At 40.2% G+C, this 16,981-nt stretch overlaps 1 protein-coding gene across 4 annotated transcripts in view; it reads left to right on the top strand.

The window, feature by feature from the left end:
- barr (barren) overlaps window positions 1-16,981 on the top strand; it is a 363,219-nt gene that overhangs the window by 96,113 nt on the left and 250,125 nt on the right. For all 4 annotated transcript variants that reach the window (XM_067101907.1, XM_067101909.1, XM_067101908.1 and 1 more), the window contains exons 4-5: window positions 14,268-14,360; window positions 16,507-16,683. In XM_067101907.1, coding sequence (XP_066958008.1) covers window positions 14,268-14,360; window positions 16,507-16,683 — 270 coding nt within the window. The remainder of the gene's footprint in view (window positions 1-14,267; window positions 14,361-16,506; window positions 16,684-16,981) is intronic.

Below are 16,981 nucleotides of genomic sequence, written 5' to 3'. Positions count from 1 at the left end.
TTATTCACAAGAGAATTCTCCTCCTCAGGGAGCATGCCTGCTTCTCTTAGGCCACATCTTCTCTGGAGAAGCTAGTTCTGGGTGGTCGTCTTTGGATGATACTTCTTCAGTTTCACATAAGAGGCACTGGCATAGAGAGAAACTCAGCCAGACCATGAGTTGGAGCTGTGGAGCCAAAAACTGATCCCTTACCTTTATTGGTGGATGTCCACATTATTGCTTCTTGCAGGAAGTCCGTAGAGTTCCTGAGCCCAGACCTTTCACTGTGCTGTATTCAGTTGCCTTGGAGGAGGAATGGGGTTGTGGTTATCAGGAACTAAGTTGGTTCAGGGATGTGAGTGCTAGTAGAAATGAGTCTTCACATTGACTGCAAGGAGTTGTTGGCTATGCAGAAAGAACTGGATGAGCGGTGTCCAGCAAAGTAATTTCTGTCTTCTCCAACATAACTTCTCAGGCTTATCTAAGAAGGCAGGGGGGTATGAAGTTGGAAACCTTGGTAGCCATCACCGAGGATATAGCTTCTGGACAGTGTAGAGGAATATTGTCCATATGCCCCAGTATGTCCACGGTTGACTGAATGTTTTGGCAGATATGTTAAATCGTCCAGGAGAGGTACTCTCCCACGATTGATCTTTAACCCTGTAGTTTGCGAGGTGATTTGGAGAGCTTTCAGCCAACCCCTCATTGATCTCTTCACAACAAAGCTGAATCATTGTCTGTAGTTGTACTGTATGCCTCCCCAGTTCCAAGCCCCCAAGCCTGGGAGTAGATGTTATGGTTCAAGATTGGACAAACCTATTCATGTATGCCTTCCATAGTTTCCGCAGTTGAAGGGGTTATCCAAGAGTTTAGGGCTACCGAGAATACCACAATTTAAATCATGCACAAGTGGCCAAGGAGGCATTGATTCCCAGTCATTTGGGAAATACTTATCAATAGAAGTTCCCAGACAGTTACCTCCATGGACAGATCTGCTTCATCAGGCTGGGACAGGGAAGCTTCATGGGAATATTGAAATGCTCTGTCTAACCACATGGAAACTGTCTACAAGCTCCTCAGCTCTAGAGACTTTTCTGAGTTATTTAGGGACTCGTTCGGAATGGCAAAGGAAGTTCCACTAATTTCTTGTTCAGTATGGTGGGAGCTTCATAGATCATAGATCATGGTGCAAGTCCAGGAGTATTTCCTGTCTACACTTCAACATTAACAATATAATATAGTTTCTGCACATCTTAACCCTTAAACGCCGACTGGACGTATCATACTTCGACTAAAATTGTCTGTTGGGTGCGACTACAAAAAATTTCAACCTTTGGTCAACTTTGACTCGACCGAAATGGTTGAAAAACGCAATTGTAAGCTAAAACTCTTACATTCTAGTAATATTCAATCATTTACCTTCATTTTGCAACAAATTGGAAGTCTCTAGCACAGTATTTCGATTTATGCTGCATTTTTGAAAAAACTTTTTCCTTACGTCCGCGCTGTAACTCTGCCGAAAATTTCAGAAATTCTTTTGTCATTTTGTCGTAATTTTTGCAGTGTTTTATATTAGCCGTTACATAAAGTTTTATATATGAAAATGTGTGCAATTTCATGTAAAATACAACAAAATAAAACCCATGGTTGTAGCTTTTATCAGTTTGGAAATATTTTCATATAAATCACGATAACTGCCAAAATTTCAACCTTCGGTCAACTTTGACTTGACCAAAATGGTAAAAAAATGCAATTGTAAGCTAAAACTCTTACATTCTAGTAATATTCAATCATTTACCTTCATTTTTCAACAAATTGGAAGTCTCTAGCACAATATTTCGATTTATGGCGAATTTTTGAAAAAAACTATCCGTACGTCCGCCTAGAAATTCTTTCGTCACGTTATCGTAATGTTTGCACCGTTTTATATTAGTCGTTACATAAAGCTTTATATATGGAAATGTGCGCAATTTCATGTAGAATAGAACAGAAAATAAATCATGGTTGTAGCTTTTATCAGTTTTGAAATATTTTCATATAAATCATGATAACTGCCAAAATTTCAAGCTTCGGTCAACTTTAACTCGACTGAAATGGTAAAAAAACGCAATTATAAGCTAAACCCCTAACATTCTAGTAATATTCAATCATGTACCTTCATTTTGAAACAAACTGGAAGTCTCTAGCACAATATTTCGATTTATGGTGAATTTCTGAAAAAAAAAAAAAAACTTTCCTTACGTCTGCGCACGTTAACTCTGCCGAACATCTCAGAAATTCTTTCGTCACGTTGTCGTAATGTTTGCATCGTTTTACATTAGCTGTTACATAAACTTTTATATATGAAAATGTGCGCAATTTCATTTAGAATACAACAGAAAATAGCTCATGGTTGTAGCTTTTATCAGTTTTGAAATATTTTCACGTAAATCATGATAACTGCCAAAATTTCAACCTTCGGTCAACTTTAACTCGACCGAAATGGTCGAAAAACGCAATTGTAAGCTAAAACTCTTACATTCTAGTAATAATCAATCATTTACCTTCATTTTGCAATAAATTGGAAGTCTCTAGCACAATATTTCGATTTATGGTGAATTTTTGAAAAAAACATTTACCTTACGTCCGCGCGGTAACTCGGCCGAACATCTCAGAAATTCTTTCGTCACGTTGTCATAATGTTTGCACCTTTTTATATTAGTCGTTACATAAACTTTTATATATGAAAATGTGTGCAATTTCATGTACAATACAACAGAAAATAACTCATGGTTGTAGCTTTTATCAGTTTTGAAATATTTTCATATAAATCACGATAAATAGAAAAAATTCGACCTTCGGTCAACTTTAACTCGACCGAAATGGTCGAAAATTGCAATTGTAAGCTAAAACACTTACAGTCTAGTAATATTCAATCAATTAGCTTCATTTTTCAACAAACGGGAAGTCTCTAGCACAATATTTCGATTTATGGTGAATTTTTGAAAAAAAACATTTTTTTACGTCCGCTCGTTACGAATTCATGCATCATTTTGTGATAATATTTGCTCTGTGTTGCTTTGATCGTTTTACAATTTGTTATATACCAAAATCATCGCAATTTAGTGTACAATACAAAGAAAAAAATAACCCGTTAGCTTTAACCGTTTTGCTCACAGTGCGATTTGTATAAAATTATATATGAAAATGTTTTTTAGCGCTGTCATATATTTCAATATTTGTATATGATAATGATATTTTTTTTCATTTCTGATGGTTGCATACTAAATTTCAGGCAATGACAAAAAAAGGAGCCAAAAATTAACTCTTAATCTTAAAAACTAAGCGTGCTGTGATTTAAAAAAAAAATTTTTTTCCGCTTCTGCGCTAACTCCTGAACGCCGCCGGCATACGGGAGGCATTTTTGTAAATAGAGGCTCGGCGTTAGAGGGTTAAGAGATGCCAAAGGTTTGACTGTTTCCTCCATCAAGGCTTTAAATCCATGCTGGCTATGTATTAAGGCTTTCAGTATTGGGTATTTCAAGAGATTGACTTTGGCAAAGCTATTCACTCATTTCACCTGGAATGCCTAAGGTTCTGCTAAAGCTGCTTTAGTGGAACCTAGACGTTTTCTTAGGACACCTTAGAGGTTCTACTTTCGAACCCCTAGAGAGGTTTCTCTCAAGGCTCTTTCTTGGAAAACTCTCTTTCTGGTGGCCTTGACTTCGGCTAAAAGTGTAAGTGAATTACAAGTACTGGAGCAGAATTTTTTTTTTTTTTTTTTTTTTTTGGCATCCTTTTTTGCTAAGAATAATGTCAAGGCTAAAGCTCTTCCTAGAGTTTTCTTTCTTTTTGTATTAAGTCCTTAATCCTGGAAGCACACCATGCATTGTCTGCAGAAGATTGTTCCTATTGAAGATGAAACCACATGAAGTCAGAGCAGCGGCTACATCCGTTAGTTTTCATCGGCACCCTTTGCTAGACCATCTAGTTTTGACACTGCAGTGGAGGTGTAGCTGTCTGTTTACTTCTAACTACTTAAGGGCCGTCTAGATCCAGTATGAAGATTACACTAGCACCTACAGTTTCAGCAGAGGAGACTTCTCCTAGTCTTTGCCATTGTGTTGCGAACAGGTATAGGTTCTCGCTATCGACCCCATCCTGGGTAAGTGGGGAACTGTATGTATTGGAGTTTGTACATATAGTAATATCATACTCTACTTTTGTTTTGATTACAGTATTATGCTTAGTTGTATTTGCTTTATTTCTCTTAGGTGAGGGTAAACAAAGTTTATCAGAGTAAGTAATGTTGGACTTATGTTGCAGAGTCATTGCTCCTTATTGGAGAAAGCTATCCTGAGCTGATTAAGAACCACCTTTTCATGCAAATTGGTATTGTTGTTTTGGGTGTGAGATACCACAGCAACTCAGTTGGGTAGGTGGAAACTCTTTAGGGATCTTGTTTAGTTGTGGTTTTAGCTCCCATCAGCTCTGTTGGCCTGAGGCACAGAGGCCTAACTTGCCATTCTGTGCTGCATAATCTCAATGAATGGCTATATTCAGGGTCTATATTCTACATCCTACAGCAGTGGGCCTCATGTGATGAAGGTCCTCATCTGACAAGTACTTTTCATGGGATCGTATTCATCAGGTAAGCAGTGATAAGGATACTTCTAATATCTGATAATTGGGTATAGGAAAATCTTTTACCCTCCTCCAAGACACAGTGTTTGAGTTAGCAAATGAAAGATGATAAATTTCACCTCAAAAATAATTTTCACATAAGTACCTTAAGTAATTACTGTACATAGCTATAGTTTCCACTCGTGTGGCAGCCTAAATTTAAAATCTTGTGGTAGCGCTTCTATTGTTTTGTGTAGGTGACATCCCTTCCCACTATCAGGGAACAATAGGAACAACAAAGCCTAAGAGCTCAATTTGTTTCTGCTGGTCTCCGACTCAACATAGGATGTATGCAGCAGCTTATTTTGCCTTGTTTCATCAGATTTTTGTCAAATTCTCCAGAATTCGGTGACGTACTCGTGCAGTTGTGCAGCCTTCAAGCTTGATAGTTTTAGCTTAGGTTTTTCTAACCTTTTTTGGACTGGTTATGTTGAACTCAAGCTCCTCCAGTATTCAGTATTGTCGGGAGTTTTGTAAGACTAGACTCACGAAATTGACTTATGATTCACATACGATTTGTGCTAATTGTAGAGTGCTAACATGCACGAAAGAGCAAACGTGCTGAGTGTAAGGACTGGGATGATAGAAAATGGAAGACTTTGAAATCCTATCTAGGTAAGCTTGATAGGGATAGGAAGAGGAAGGCAGCCTCTAGAGCTGAAAGTAGGGCACGTAGCCTAGAATCTACGCCTAACCCTAGTAAGGTAGATTTTATTTCCATTCCTCTTTCCCCTGTTCCCATCTTGTATCCCATCACAAGCTCTCCTACCTTTGTACCACCTACTTCCGTGTCTAGCTCCCATGCTTCTGACCCCAATCCCATTCCTACCTTTGTACCACCTACTTCCATGTCTAGCTCCCATGCTCCTGACCCCAATCCCATTGCCGTCTTGAGTCCAGGTTTGACTGGAAGATTGACCTGTTAGTGAACACTGTGTTCGAGTTAGGGGCATCCCTAAAGGTCCTTATGGACAAAGTCTTTCACAAGGATGTGAAAAGTGATAGTTTTGCAAGTGCAAGTGGAGGAGGTGGCTGCTTGTCCCACTGGTTCTCCTAAACAAAGGTCCTTGTCATACTCTCCTAACCTGGAGAGGAGACATACTGGAAGTCCAAGGGAAGCTGGTGGAGTTCGCCCACAGGCAGTAGCTCCTTCAGTTGAGCCTGTTGCTCATATCCAAGCTTCGACAGACAGCCATTGGAAAGGCGTCTCAGTGAGTGTTTGTCAGTTGTCCTCTGACTTGGAAGATTCTAGTCCAGACAAGAGGCACTGATGGCGCTTTCCAGGTGAGTCTTGCCCTCTGAAGAGACATACAGATGATGTGGACTGCTCTTCTCTGCTGCCTTGCAAGCGGTTTAAGGAACCACTTTGCAGCCCTCAACTGTCCTGCAGTGCTTGGGCCAGCCCAGGGTATTTTGCGCCAGAGCATTCTATTTTGGAGCGGCAGTATTTAGCTCCCAAATGTCTGAGTATCAAGAGGTGCCCTTCATCTTCCTCCAGGCATCCATCTCACGAGCACCCTAAGTCTTCTCCTGAGCGTCCAGCGACAGTCCCAGTTTCCAAGCGCCTGACGCCAGCTCCTAGGCGTTCAGCGTCAGTTAACAAGCACCCAGCACTTCCTCTTCCAGCTTCGAGTTCTGCTGCGCCCGTGGTAGATGATTCATCCTTGGCGCCCATCAAGCGACAGTTGGCCAATATTATGGGCTTAATTCACAAAACTCCTGCTTTGGCTAAGCCAGCAAAGGAATTGTATCTGTCTTTGGTCTCTTCTAGAGAAGAGGAGTTTAACCAAGACCCTGCCCCATCAGCATATGCAGCTCCTCTTAGATATTTCCTGGTGAGCTTCCCATTGTGTTTTGCGCCAGCTGCCCCAGTCTCACCTGCCTCGACTTTCCTTATGAGGAACCAGCCTTATGTCAGTAATCAGCACCTCAAGATGGTTCTTTCCTCCTCGTCGAGAAAAGCACTGAAAGGAGTTGGAGATTGGCTCTGTGCCAAGAGAGCAAGGAAAGGCCTCTTTCGCTCTCCCGCCTTTTGTACACCACCGAGGAAGCTCCTTTGGGAGTCGCTGCCTTCTCCCAGGGAGACTTCTCTGGTCTCATCAACTCAGCACAATATTCAGCTTTCTCGTCGACGAAAATAATGTTTTCTTGGTGGAACTGGATCACCTCGTGAAGAAGATTTTTAAGGTTTTTGAGGTACTGTATTCAGTTTTCTCGATTGGACAGTTGGAGCCCTCGCCAAGAAAATATAGGACTGTATGGACTTAGCAAGTGACTTCGCTTCGGATTGGCTTCGTGTACTGTCCTGTGCAGACAAAGCCATTGGACGGATCCCTGGAACTTTCGGCTCTTTTTCTCTCTGGGAGTCCTCAAGAAGAGAGAACTGTGGTGCTCCTTCACTACCAAAGGAGTAACTTCTATGCAGAAGTCAGCCCTGCTTTTCTCCCCTTTGGACCAGCTTCACCTTTTTCCCCAGGCCATGGTCAAGGACATAGCCACAGATCTCTAGAAGTCCATGCCGGACCTTCTGGCGCAGTCTTCTAAGCGACCTAAAGAGCCCTCACCAGTTGCGAGTGCCAAGCCAATCTCACCGCTTCAACAGCAGTTCTTTTGTGGGAATGTACTAAGGTGTCAACCCAAGTCCCGCTGCAATGTGTGTTTTTCGGCCAGATGTATCAAAAGGGCCTCTACCAAACCCTCGTCCAAAAAGTGAAGAGCCAGTCCATCATGCACCAGTAGGAACCAGACTTCTCCATTTTTGGGAAAGGTCGAGTGTCAGAGGAGTGGATCAGTTTATCATCAAGGTCTTTAAAGAGGGCTACTCCATCCCCTTCGGGGAGAATCTACCGTTAGTCACCACACCAATCGGTCCTTTCGGAGGAAGCCTCGTCCCTCCTCTGGAAGAGAGTGGTAGACGAATTAGAGTTCATCACTGAAGGCTTTTATATTCACCTATTTGTAGTCCCCCGTCTTCGGGGGGTTGAAGACCTGTCCTTGACGTCAGCCCTCTGAACTTCTTCGTCCAGAAGACGAAGTTCAAGATGGAGACGAACCAGTCAGTACTATCATCCATTCACCAGAGTGATTGGATGATTACCCTCGACATGCATGATGCATACTTCCATGTCCCTGTTCATCCATACACCAGGAAGTACCTCAGGTTCGTCGTTGAAGACAGAGTTTTTCAATTTCAGGCACTGTGCTTCGGCCTCTCTACACCCCCTCAAGTTTTTACACGGGTTCTTGCCCCTCTCATGAAATGGCTCCATGTTCTCGGCATCAACATCTGCCTTTACCTGGATGACTGGCTCCTCCGATCACCCTCAAAGGAGAAGTGCATGAAGGACCTACAGAAGACCCTTCTCCTTGCTCAAAAACTAGGAATTCTGATCAATCTCCAGAAGCCGCAGCTGATACCGACTCAGGAGATTATTTATCTACAGATGAGGATCAACTCTGATAGTTTTCGGGTTTTTCTGTCCCCCAAGAGAGTCAACTCCTGCCTTTTAGACGGTCCACAGTTTCCTTGCTCTTCGATCTTGCTCGGCTAATCAATGGATGAGCCATTTAGGAACTCTCGCCTCCATCAAACAATTTGTCAAGTTGGGCAAACTCCATATGAGAGTCCTGCAATTTTTACTGAAAGCCATCTTGAACAGGAGAACACAGCGAAACTCCTTTGTGTTCCCTAACACAACGGAAATCAAGTCAGACCTGCGATGGTGGATGTCCGAAGGAAGACTTTCGAGAGGAAAGTCTCTGCTTCCTTTGAGCCCCGACCTAGACTTTTACTCAGATGCCTCAGATCTAGGTTGGGGAGCCCTTCTGGGGAGCATGGAAGTTTCCAGGATGTGGTCCCCGGAACAGAAGAACCTTCACATCAACGTAAAGGAATTGAAAGCCGTTCATTTAGGCCTCCAAGCCTCTCGGACACGATAGTTAACAAAACAGTAGTGGTCCATTTGGACAGCACCACTGCTCTTTCCTACATCAAGAAACAAGGCAGGACTCACTCCTTCTCCCTCTGTGAAGTGGTAAAGGACCTCCTACGCTGGGCGGACCAGAATCGAGTGAATCTTGTCAATTGATTCATTCAAGGGAAAATTAATGTGTTGGCAGATGAACTGAGCCGTTGCAAACAGGTCCTCCCCACAGAGTGGACCTTGGACCCCCTGGTCTGCATTGACCTATGGAAACTGTCAGGCAGACCAACCTTGGACCTATTCACCAGCTTGAGGAATCATGATGTTCCACTTCTGTTCTCCGGCCCTGGACCCTCTGGCATGGGCGAAAGATGCCATGCTTCAGAGTTGGGCGAACTTGGACCTATACGTATTTCTGCTGTTCAGCATGATCAGGGAAGTGCTCAACAAATTTCAGTCACATCACAATGTGACAATGACCCTGGTAGCTCCGTTCTGGCCGCGGGAAGAGTGGTCCCCGGACCTTCTAAGACTATTAGTGGACTTACTGAGGCTCCTTTTGCAAAGACCATGTCAACTCACACAGCCTCATTTCAGGAGATTTCACCAAGGACTATAAGCTCTTGCTCTGACAGGCTTCAGAAAGTCTGAGACTCTGCAGAGGCTATTACAAGATGTAGTCGTCAGTCTTCTTGAAAGTCTACCAATCCAAGTGGACAGTTTTCTGCAGATGGTGTAGCAGACATAACATCTTGCCTTCTCAGACATCTGTGACTCAGATTGCAGATTTTCTCCTCTATCTGAGGACCTCTGAGGGATTGTCATTGTCCACCATCAGAGGGTATAGAGCCATACTGGTTCTTTTTTAAGCATGCTTCAGAGTTGGGCGAACTTGGACCTATACGTATTTCTGCTGTTCAGCATGATCAGGGAAGTGCTCAACAAATTTCAGTCACATCACAATGTGACAATGACCCTGGTAGCTCCGTTCTGGCCGCGGGAAGAGTGGTCCCCGGACCTTCTAAGACTATTAGTGGACTTACTGAGGCTCCTTTTGCAAAGACCATGTCAACTCACACAGCCTCATTTCAGGAGATTTCACCAAGGACTATAAGCTCTTGCTCTGACAGGCTTCAGAAAGTCTGGAGACTCGTCAGAGCTAAGGGATTTTCAAGATCAGCTGCAGAGGCTATTACAAGATGATGTCGTCAGTCTTCTTGCCGAGTCTACCAATCCAAGTGGACAGTTTTCTGCAGATGGTGTAGCAGACATAACATCTTGCCTTCTCAGACATCTGTGACTCAGATTGCAGATTTTCTCCTCTATCTGAGGACCTCTGAGGGATTGTCATTGTCCACCATCAGAGGGTATAGAGCCATACTGGTTCTTTTTTAAGCATAGAGGTCTAGATCTGTCATCTAATCAGGATCTTAGTGACTTCATAAAGTCATTCGATGCTTCCAAGCAGACGAAGGTCGACTCTGTCTCTTGGACTCATGGGGTGGTTCTGAAGTGGTTAACGGGTCCCTCTTTTGAGCTCCTCCATTCAGCATCTCTCAAGAACCTGACTCGAAAGACTATTTCTGGTCGCTTTAGCAACTGCCAAACGTGTCGGTGAACTTCAGGCCATCAACAAGAGGATAAGATTTGCTCAAGGAGACACGGTCTGCCCTTTCACTCTGTTTCCTGGCCAAGAACAAGGTACCCTCCAAGCCCTGGCCTCACTCGTTCACTATTAAGAATCTGATGGATATCCCTGGCCCAGAAGAGGAAGAAAGGGTCCTTTGCCCTGTTAGGGCCTTAAGGTATCACCTGGACAGGACCGAGAAGATAAGAGGAACATCCAGTAGTCTGTGGTGCTCTGTCAAGAATCCTTCCCGACCCCTTTCCAAGAACGCATTGTCGTTCTTCTTAAGGGACTTCATTACCATGGCACATTCTCAGATCCAAGAGGGCATCTTGACTTCCTTTAAGGTGAAAGCCTACGACATCAGAGCTGTTGCTACCTCGTTCGCTTTCAGGCGTAATATGTCACTCTCTTTGATTTTCAGTCAACTTACTGGAAGTGTAAATCGATCTTCGCGTCATACTATTTAAGAGAAATAGAAAGTGTTCAAGAACTGCAGTACCGTGGGACCTTTATCAGTGGCTGGCATGGTATTGGGGAAAGAAGCATAGAAAGCTTTCCTTTTATCCTCTATCTCTTCGCCTTGATGTAGGGTCTCGAGTCTGGAAGCCTGGGGGTACTATGTACCTGGAGTGCCCACCAGTTTTTAGTGGATGGGTGGTGGTTTTTTATTTCAGTGTAGGTGACAGCATTGTATGGTTATTGTTTTTTGGTACTGCGCCCAGGGCAAGGGCATCCGTTTTTAAGCTTTGCTAGCCGTTGGACTTTTCCTTCACTGCAAAGCTCCCACTTAAAATAGAGGTGCCTCATGGCTGTACCACCACACCGCTACAGGTTAAGATGAGCACCGACCAGAGGCAGTAATTACCTGCAGTAGCTCTCTTACCAGGTAAGGAAACAACAAGCATTGTATCAGTGCTAGCAAATTTTCTATTTCAAATTCATTACCATAACTTAATGTTTTGGGGTAGAATATGTCCATGCATCTCACCTCCTGCCAGTGTGGGATTCAGCTATGTAATTACTTGGTACATGGTAAGTTACTTATATGAAAATGTTGTTTTCATGATAAAATTAAGTTTCGTAAGTACTTACAGAGTAATTACAGATTGTAGCCCTCCCTCCTCCCCTCTTTTGGACATAAGGGCACAAACGAATTGAGTTCATCCGCTTTGTTGTTCCTATTGTTCCCTGATAGTGGGCGGAGCTAGTCACCTACACAAAACAGAAGCGCTACCACGAGTTTTTAAATTTAGACTGCCGCACGAGTTGAAACTATAGCTATGTAATTACTTGGTAAGTATATGTGAAACTTAATTTTATCATGAAAATAACATTTTACACGCAGACTCACCTATTCGCGGATTTCTCTATGGAACATATATACACATTATTCACTGAAAATTTTGCCCATTCATGGTATTTTTCACTTCAGAAATATTCACTAATTACTGTATTTTCATATCATTTACATGACTAAATGCACTTTTTGTGACAAAACTAATAAAATACTCAGGTATAAGCATTTTTAAAGTTTTTTTTTTTTGTTTGAACTATCAAAGTAGGCAGTTCTAAGTGTGTTTAGAGAGGTTTTAAGTATTTGCGGATTTTAGCTATTCGTGCTGGGGGTGTGGTATGCATCCCCTGTGGATAGAGGGGGTTTACTGTACCCTCTATCATTGAGATCCCCCCCCCCTCTTCAGAGATTAAAAGGAGAATGACAACAAAAGCATTCGCTTTCTTACCCCCACCCTCCAGAGAGTGGGAGTAACTGTCGAGAATTAATGATTGTTTAGATTTTAACACTTTTTGAACCTGCGCCAAGTAGTCATAGATAAAGCAGTTGATAGAGGGTAAGTACCTAAAAAATTTATTTTATCATAAAAATGATTATTTTTCATTTGTTACCAATGAACAGTACTTATTTTTCTTAGTTTTATTATTAGATAATCCTAAACATATTTTTGATAGTTTTATTATTAGATAATCCTTAACATCTTGAACATTATCCTGTGCTGACCTAACTCCTGTTATCCCTTAAACGGCGCGTCTATTTACAAAAGTGTCTGCCGTATGCCGGCGGGGTTTGGGAGTTAGTGCCGAAGCGGAAAGAAACGTACGGAAAAAGTTTTTTTAAAAAATTCACCATAAATCGAAATATTGTGCTAGAGACTTATGGTTTGTTGCAAAATGAAGATATTTGATTGAATATTACTAGAAGGTAAGAGTTTTGGCTTACAATTGCATTTTTCGACCATTTCGGTCAAGTCAACATTGACCGAAGGTTGAAATTTTGGCACTTACCGTGATTTATATGAAAAATTTCAAAATTGATAAAAGCTACAAGCATGAATTATTTTCTGTTGTATTTTACATGAAATTGCGCACATTTTCATATATAAAACGTTATGTAACGGCTAATATAAAACGGTGCAAGAATTACAACAAAGTGACTAAAGAATTTCTGAGATTGTAAGAGCCTGACGCCGTCTCTTCCAAACACGTGTGTGTTCATGTGTTCGTCGTCCATCAGAGTGGTGAGACATTTGGCATCCTCACAAACAGAAACACACACAGTTTGATACAGAAGATTCGTTGGAACATTATGAGTACATGATTAGACACAGTTTGATACAGAAGATTCGTTGGAACATTATGAGTACATGATTAGAATGCTTGCATGGCAATGCAAGTGGTGATTGTACATACATCAAGACAACAATGGTTAGGGAGAAACAGACGGAAATATTGTGTGGTTGAAATCGCGTTCCTTTAGAGAAAGAAAACGAGATGCTCTTGTTGTCTTGTCCACTCTGATGGACGACGAACACACATGTGTGTGGAGGAGACGGCGTCAGGCTCGTACAAGATTTTCAGCAGTTAGTGCAGACGTGAGGAAAAATTTTTTTCAAAAATTCACCATAAATCGAAATATTGTGCTAGAGACTTCTCGTTTGTTGCAAAATGAAGGTAAATGATTGAATATTACTAGAATGTAAGAGTTTTAGCTTACAATTGCATTTTTCTACCATTTCGGTCGAGTCAAAGTTGACCGAAGGTTGAAACTTTGGCACTTATTGTGATTTATATGAAAATATGTCAAAATTGATAAAAGCTACAACCATGAGTTATTTTTGTTGTATTCTACATGAAATTGCACACATTTTCATATATAAAACTTTATGTAACAACTGATAGAAAACAGTGCAAAAATTTCAACAAAGTGACTAAAGAATTTCTGAGATTTTCAGCAGAGTTGGTGCGGCCATAAGAAAAAGTTTTTCAAAAATTCACCATAAATTGAAATGTTGTGCTAGAGACTTCTTGTTTGTTGCAAAATGAAGGTAAATGATTGAATATTACTAGAATGTAAGAGTTTTAGCTTACAATTGCATTTTTCGACCATTTCGGTCAAGTCAAAGGTGACCAAAGGTTGAAATTTTGGCACTTATCGTGATTTATATGAAAATATGTCAAAATTGATAAAAGCTACAACCATGAATTATTTTTTGTTGTATTCTATATGAAATTGCGCACATTTTCATATATAAAACTTTATTCGAAGGCTAATATAAAATGGTGCAAAAATTACGACAAAGTGACTAAAGAATTTCTGAGATTTTCAGCAGTGTTAGCTGATGCTTTCTTTTGGGATAAGAAAGAAATTCGTGCATGCTTAGCTGGGTCACTCTTGTAAACAAAACAACAGCGTGATCCGTGAACTCCCAGCATCCCTGAAGGCGCGTGATTTAAAATTTTTCGCAAACAAGGCCTATAAGTATTTTTCCGCGAATATTTAAAAAAAAAGTTTGTAGCGACGTATTTTACATCCACTTGGCACCCGACAGACAACTTTTGTCAACGTAAAATACGTCCAGTCGGCGTTAAAGGGTTATATGAAGGGCTTAAATCCATACATTTATACAGCAGACAACAGACACAAATACTTTCACCTCTTTGATTACTTGTGTTGAAAAAGTGACTTGGGAATCATTATATCTGAAAATTAGAGATGTAAATATTTTTCAACATTGTATATATTTCTAATTTTTTATTTTTTTACATTATTTTGACAGAAAATCAGTGTGAAGAATGCATTTAACCTCCAGCTTATTGATTACATGTCCGAGATGTTGAAGAGAAAGGACTCTGACATGAATAATTTCCAGGTAAGTTGATTAAAAATGTTTTGATCCTATTAATTGCCATATTAGTCATTAAAACCTTTGTTAAGGGTATCGGCGACCTGCGATTTTGGTGATATTAGCTCAAATTCGTGAAAATTAGTTATCGTCATATTTCCACAGATCTGGGTCCCGGCCATTGCCACACGTAAGATAATATCGATACGAAGCCTTTTAAACAGTTTAAAGGCCAATTTAAAGGCCACACCCAAGTAGAGAATTAAAGGTCTGGTTAGGGGTGGTTTTACTATTTCATTTTGCATTCATTCTTCAGGTATTTGTATTTCTTTTCATTGCATATTCTTTCGTATGCCGTACAATATGTTTTCCTGATAGAGATGGCAACGCTTCCCAGGACTGAATAACGCAAGCCAGTTGTCCCGAGAGAGAATTCTTATATTTTGTTAATGTAATCGAGTATTTGTTATTTTCAATCCATCGCAACATTTCCTTGGACTTTTCGACGTCAATTGTGTATTATATATATTACCAACATGCCAAAAAAGAAGTTTAGTAACCGAAGGGAAGCAAGCTCTCGCAATATCAAAACTTATATTGAAGCTAAAAGTATAGACACAGCTAATGTTATGGCTTCTCACAAGTTGCCACCAACCACGTGTGCTGAGGAGATGCCAAGTACTTCTTATTACTAAGCCCGCTCCGAGTGAAATCTATTATTCCCTTGCAAAAATATATCAAGATGATGATGATGATGTCACCGACGACTTTGTTTGGAAGTTATCTGATGATGAGGAGAGGGAGGAGGAAGAGAATGAGCATTTTCAAGATGTAATTGCTGTCCCTGACATAGCTTCTGGAGATATGGAAGCTGCTGGTGCTCTCACATTGTGGCAAAGATCACTAGACAGGGAATTCATATATTATAAAGTATTTGTTGGTGGAGGGGATTCGACAGTATATAAAGGAGTATGCAGTTTGAATGAGGGCACTGGTCCTTACGGCACTCCATATCCAGTGCTCAAGGAAGAATGCATAAACCACGTTCGGAAGAGGATTGTCTTTCGTCTTATGGCCTTGAAAAAGATACACAATATGTTTCGAAATATGTAACAACAACAAACAAAGTTATGTTTAGGAGTGAGCTTGGAGGACTCAACAAATTGAGTGATAGCACGGTCATAAAGATTGGAACATGATATCAGCTATGCAGCAAGTTCATTGCTGCCTGTTATGAGAAAAATGACAGGAGAAAGCCTGAAAGGCCTTCAGATGAAAGAGAAGACCAGGAAACGAATGTATGCTATGCATTCAAGAAAACAAAAGAAGCAAAGAACATCAAAAGGAGGATATGAAGGAGGGGCTCATTAGCCTCTTAAAAACCTGGCAGCACAAGAGTCGAGTGGCATTCTATGATTATCCCCAAAAATAATATAAACTATTTTCTTAAAGTGATAAATGTTTTTTTAGAGGGAATAATATATCTCTTATAAAAGAGAGGGGAACAAGTGCCATGTAGGCTTTTCCAAGAAACTTTATATGCTTGCAAAAGCAAAATAAATGGTTAGCAAAACTTTAACTGCATTTTTCTCAAAACTTACTTTTTCTACATTCAAATTCCAAAAACTCCCATATTTATGAATGGATTTTAAAAATCTATAAAGCAATTTGAAGAAAGATAGTGAGAGAACACATCGGCAAATTTATTTTTCTTTTTACTCTAAAAAAATTTTTTTTTACCAAGATTTAATATATTTTATAGTATTTTTTATTGCACTTTTTAAAATATTTTTTTAAAATAGCATACATCACATATTAAATTTTTGAGTTTGCCATTTTATTTGATAGGAACTAAACTTTCTGCTATTATTTTTGTTTTTAAATTGAATGATAAATAAAGAAGGAGATGTATTTAAAAAAACACAAAAAATGTTGTTTTAAAAGAAAAATATTCAGATTTTTTTTTTTTTTTTTTTTTTTTTTTTTCCCATCCAATTCACCTGAAATTTTGTATGCATCTTCGGTCAAACTAGAGGTAACACCTGTGGAAGTTTGAACACCGTCACTCAAAATTAATCCCCGACCCCGCCAATACCCTTAAACAAGAATTATTAGACTCCTGAAGGATTGAATTGTAGGTTAATTTTTATTTTGGTTTAAAATTTTTCTAAAGGTTGCAAGTTGTACCCTGGATGCAAGCACAAAGATCTATGCCTATCGTGTTGACAGTGTTCACACAGACACATTGAAAATGGCTGGAGGTCTTGGAAGAACGCAAGATAAAGAAAAAAAGGATGGTGATGGTGAGATGGTTGAAGATGATAGAGGGATTTCAAAAAGAAAACCAAAGGTACAGTTATTTTTTATGTACATGTTTTTCTGTTTTGAATTATTTGTGAAACACTTATCAGCTACTGCAATACCTGTTATGTAATTATCTTGCAGAATGTAAGGGAAGCGCTATTGAACAAAGATGACTCAGGCTTAGATTTTTTTTATTTTGGTTATTAGAGCTTTACCATATCTACAAAATTACGGCTGACATACTCTTGTCTTCTGTATTTATGGTGTCCTCAGTTTTTCATTAGTCTTGTATTTAATTTGGCTTAGCTTCTGCAATGTGTGTGTGTTAATTGCAGACATATTTC

Source organism: Macrobrachium rosenbergii, chromosome 58 (assembly GCF_040412425.1).
Source record: "Macrobrachium rosenbergii isolate ZJJX-2024 chromosome 58, ASM4041242v1, whole genome shotgun sequence".
Lineage (NCBI taxonomy): Eukaryota > Metazoa > Arthropoda > Malacostraca > Decapoda > Palaemonidae > Macrobrachium > Macrobrachium rosenbergii.
The sequence above is the reverse complement of the archived record's forward strand: the minus strand, read 5'-3'. Positions and strand labels throughout refer to the sequence as shown.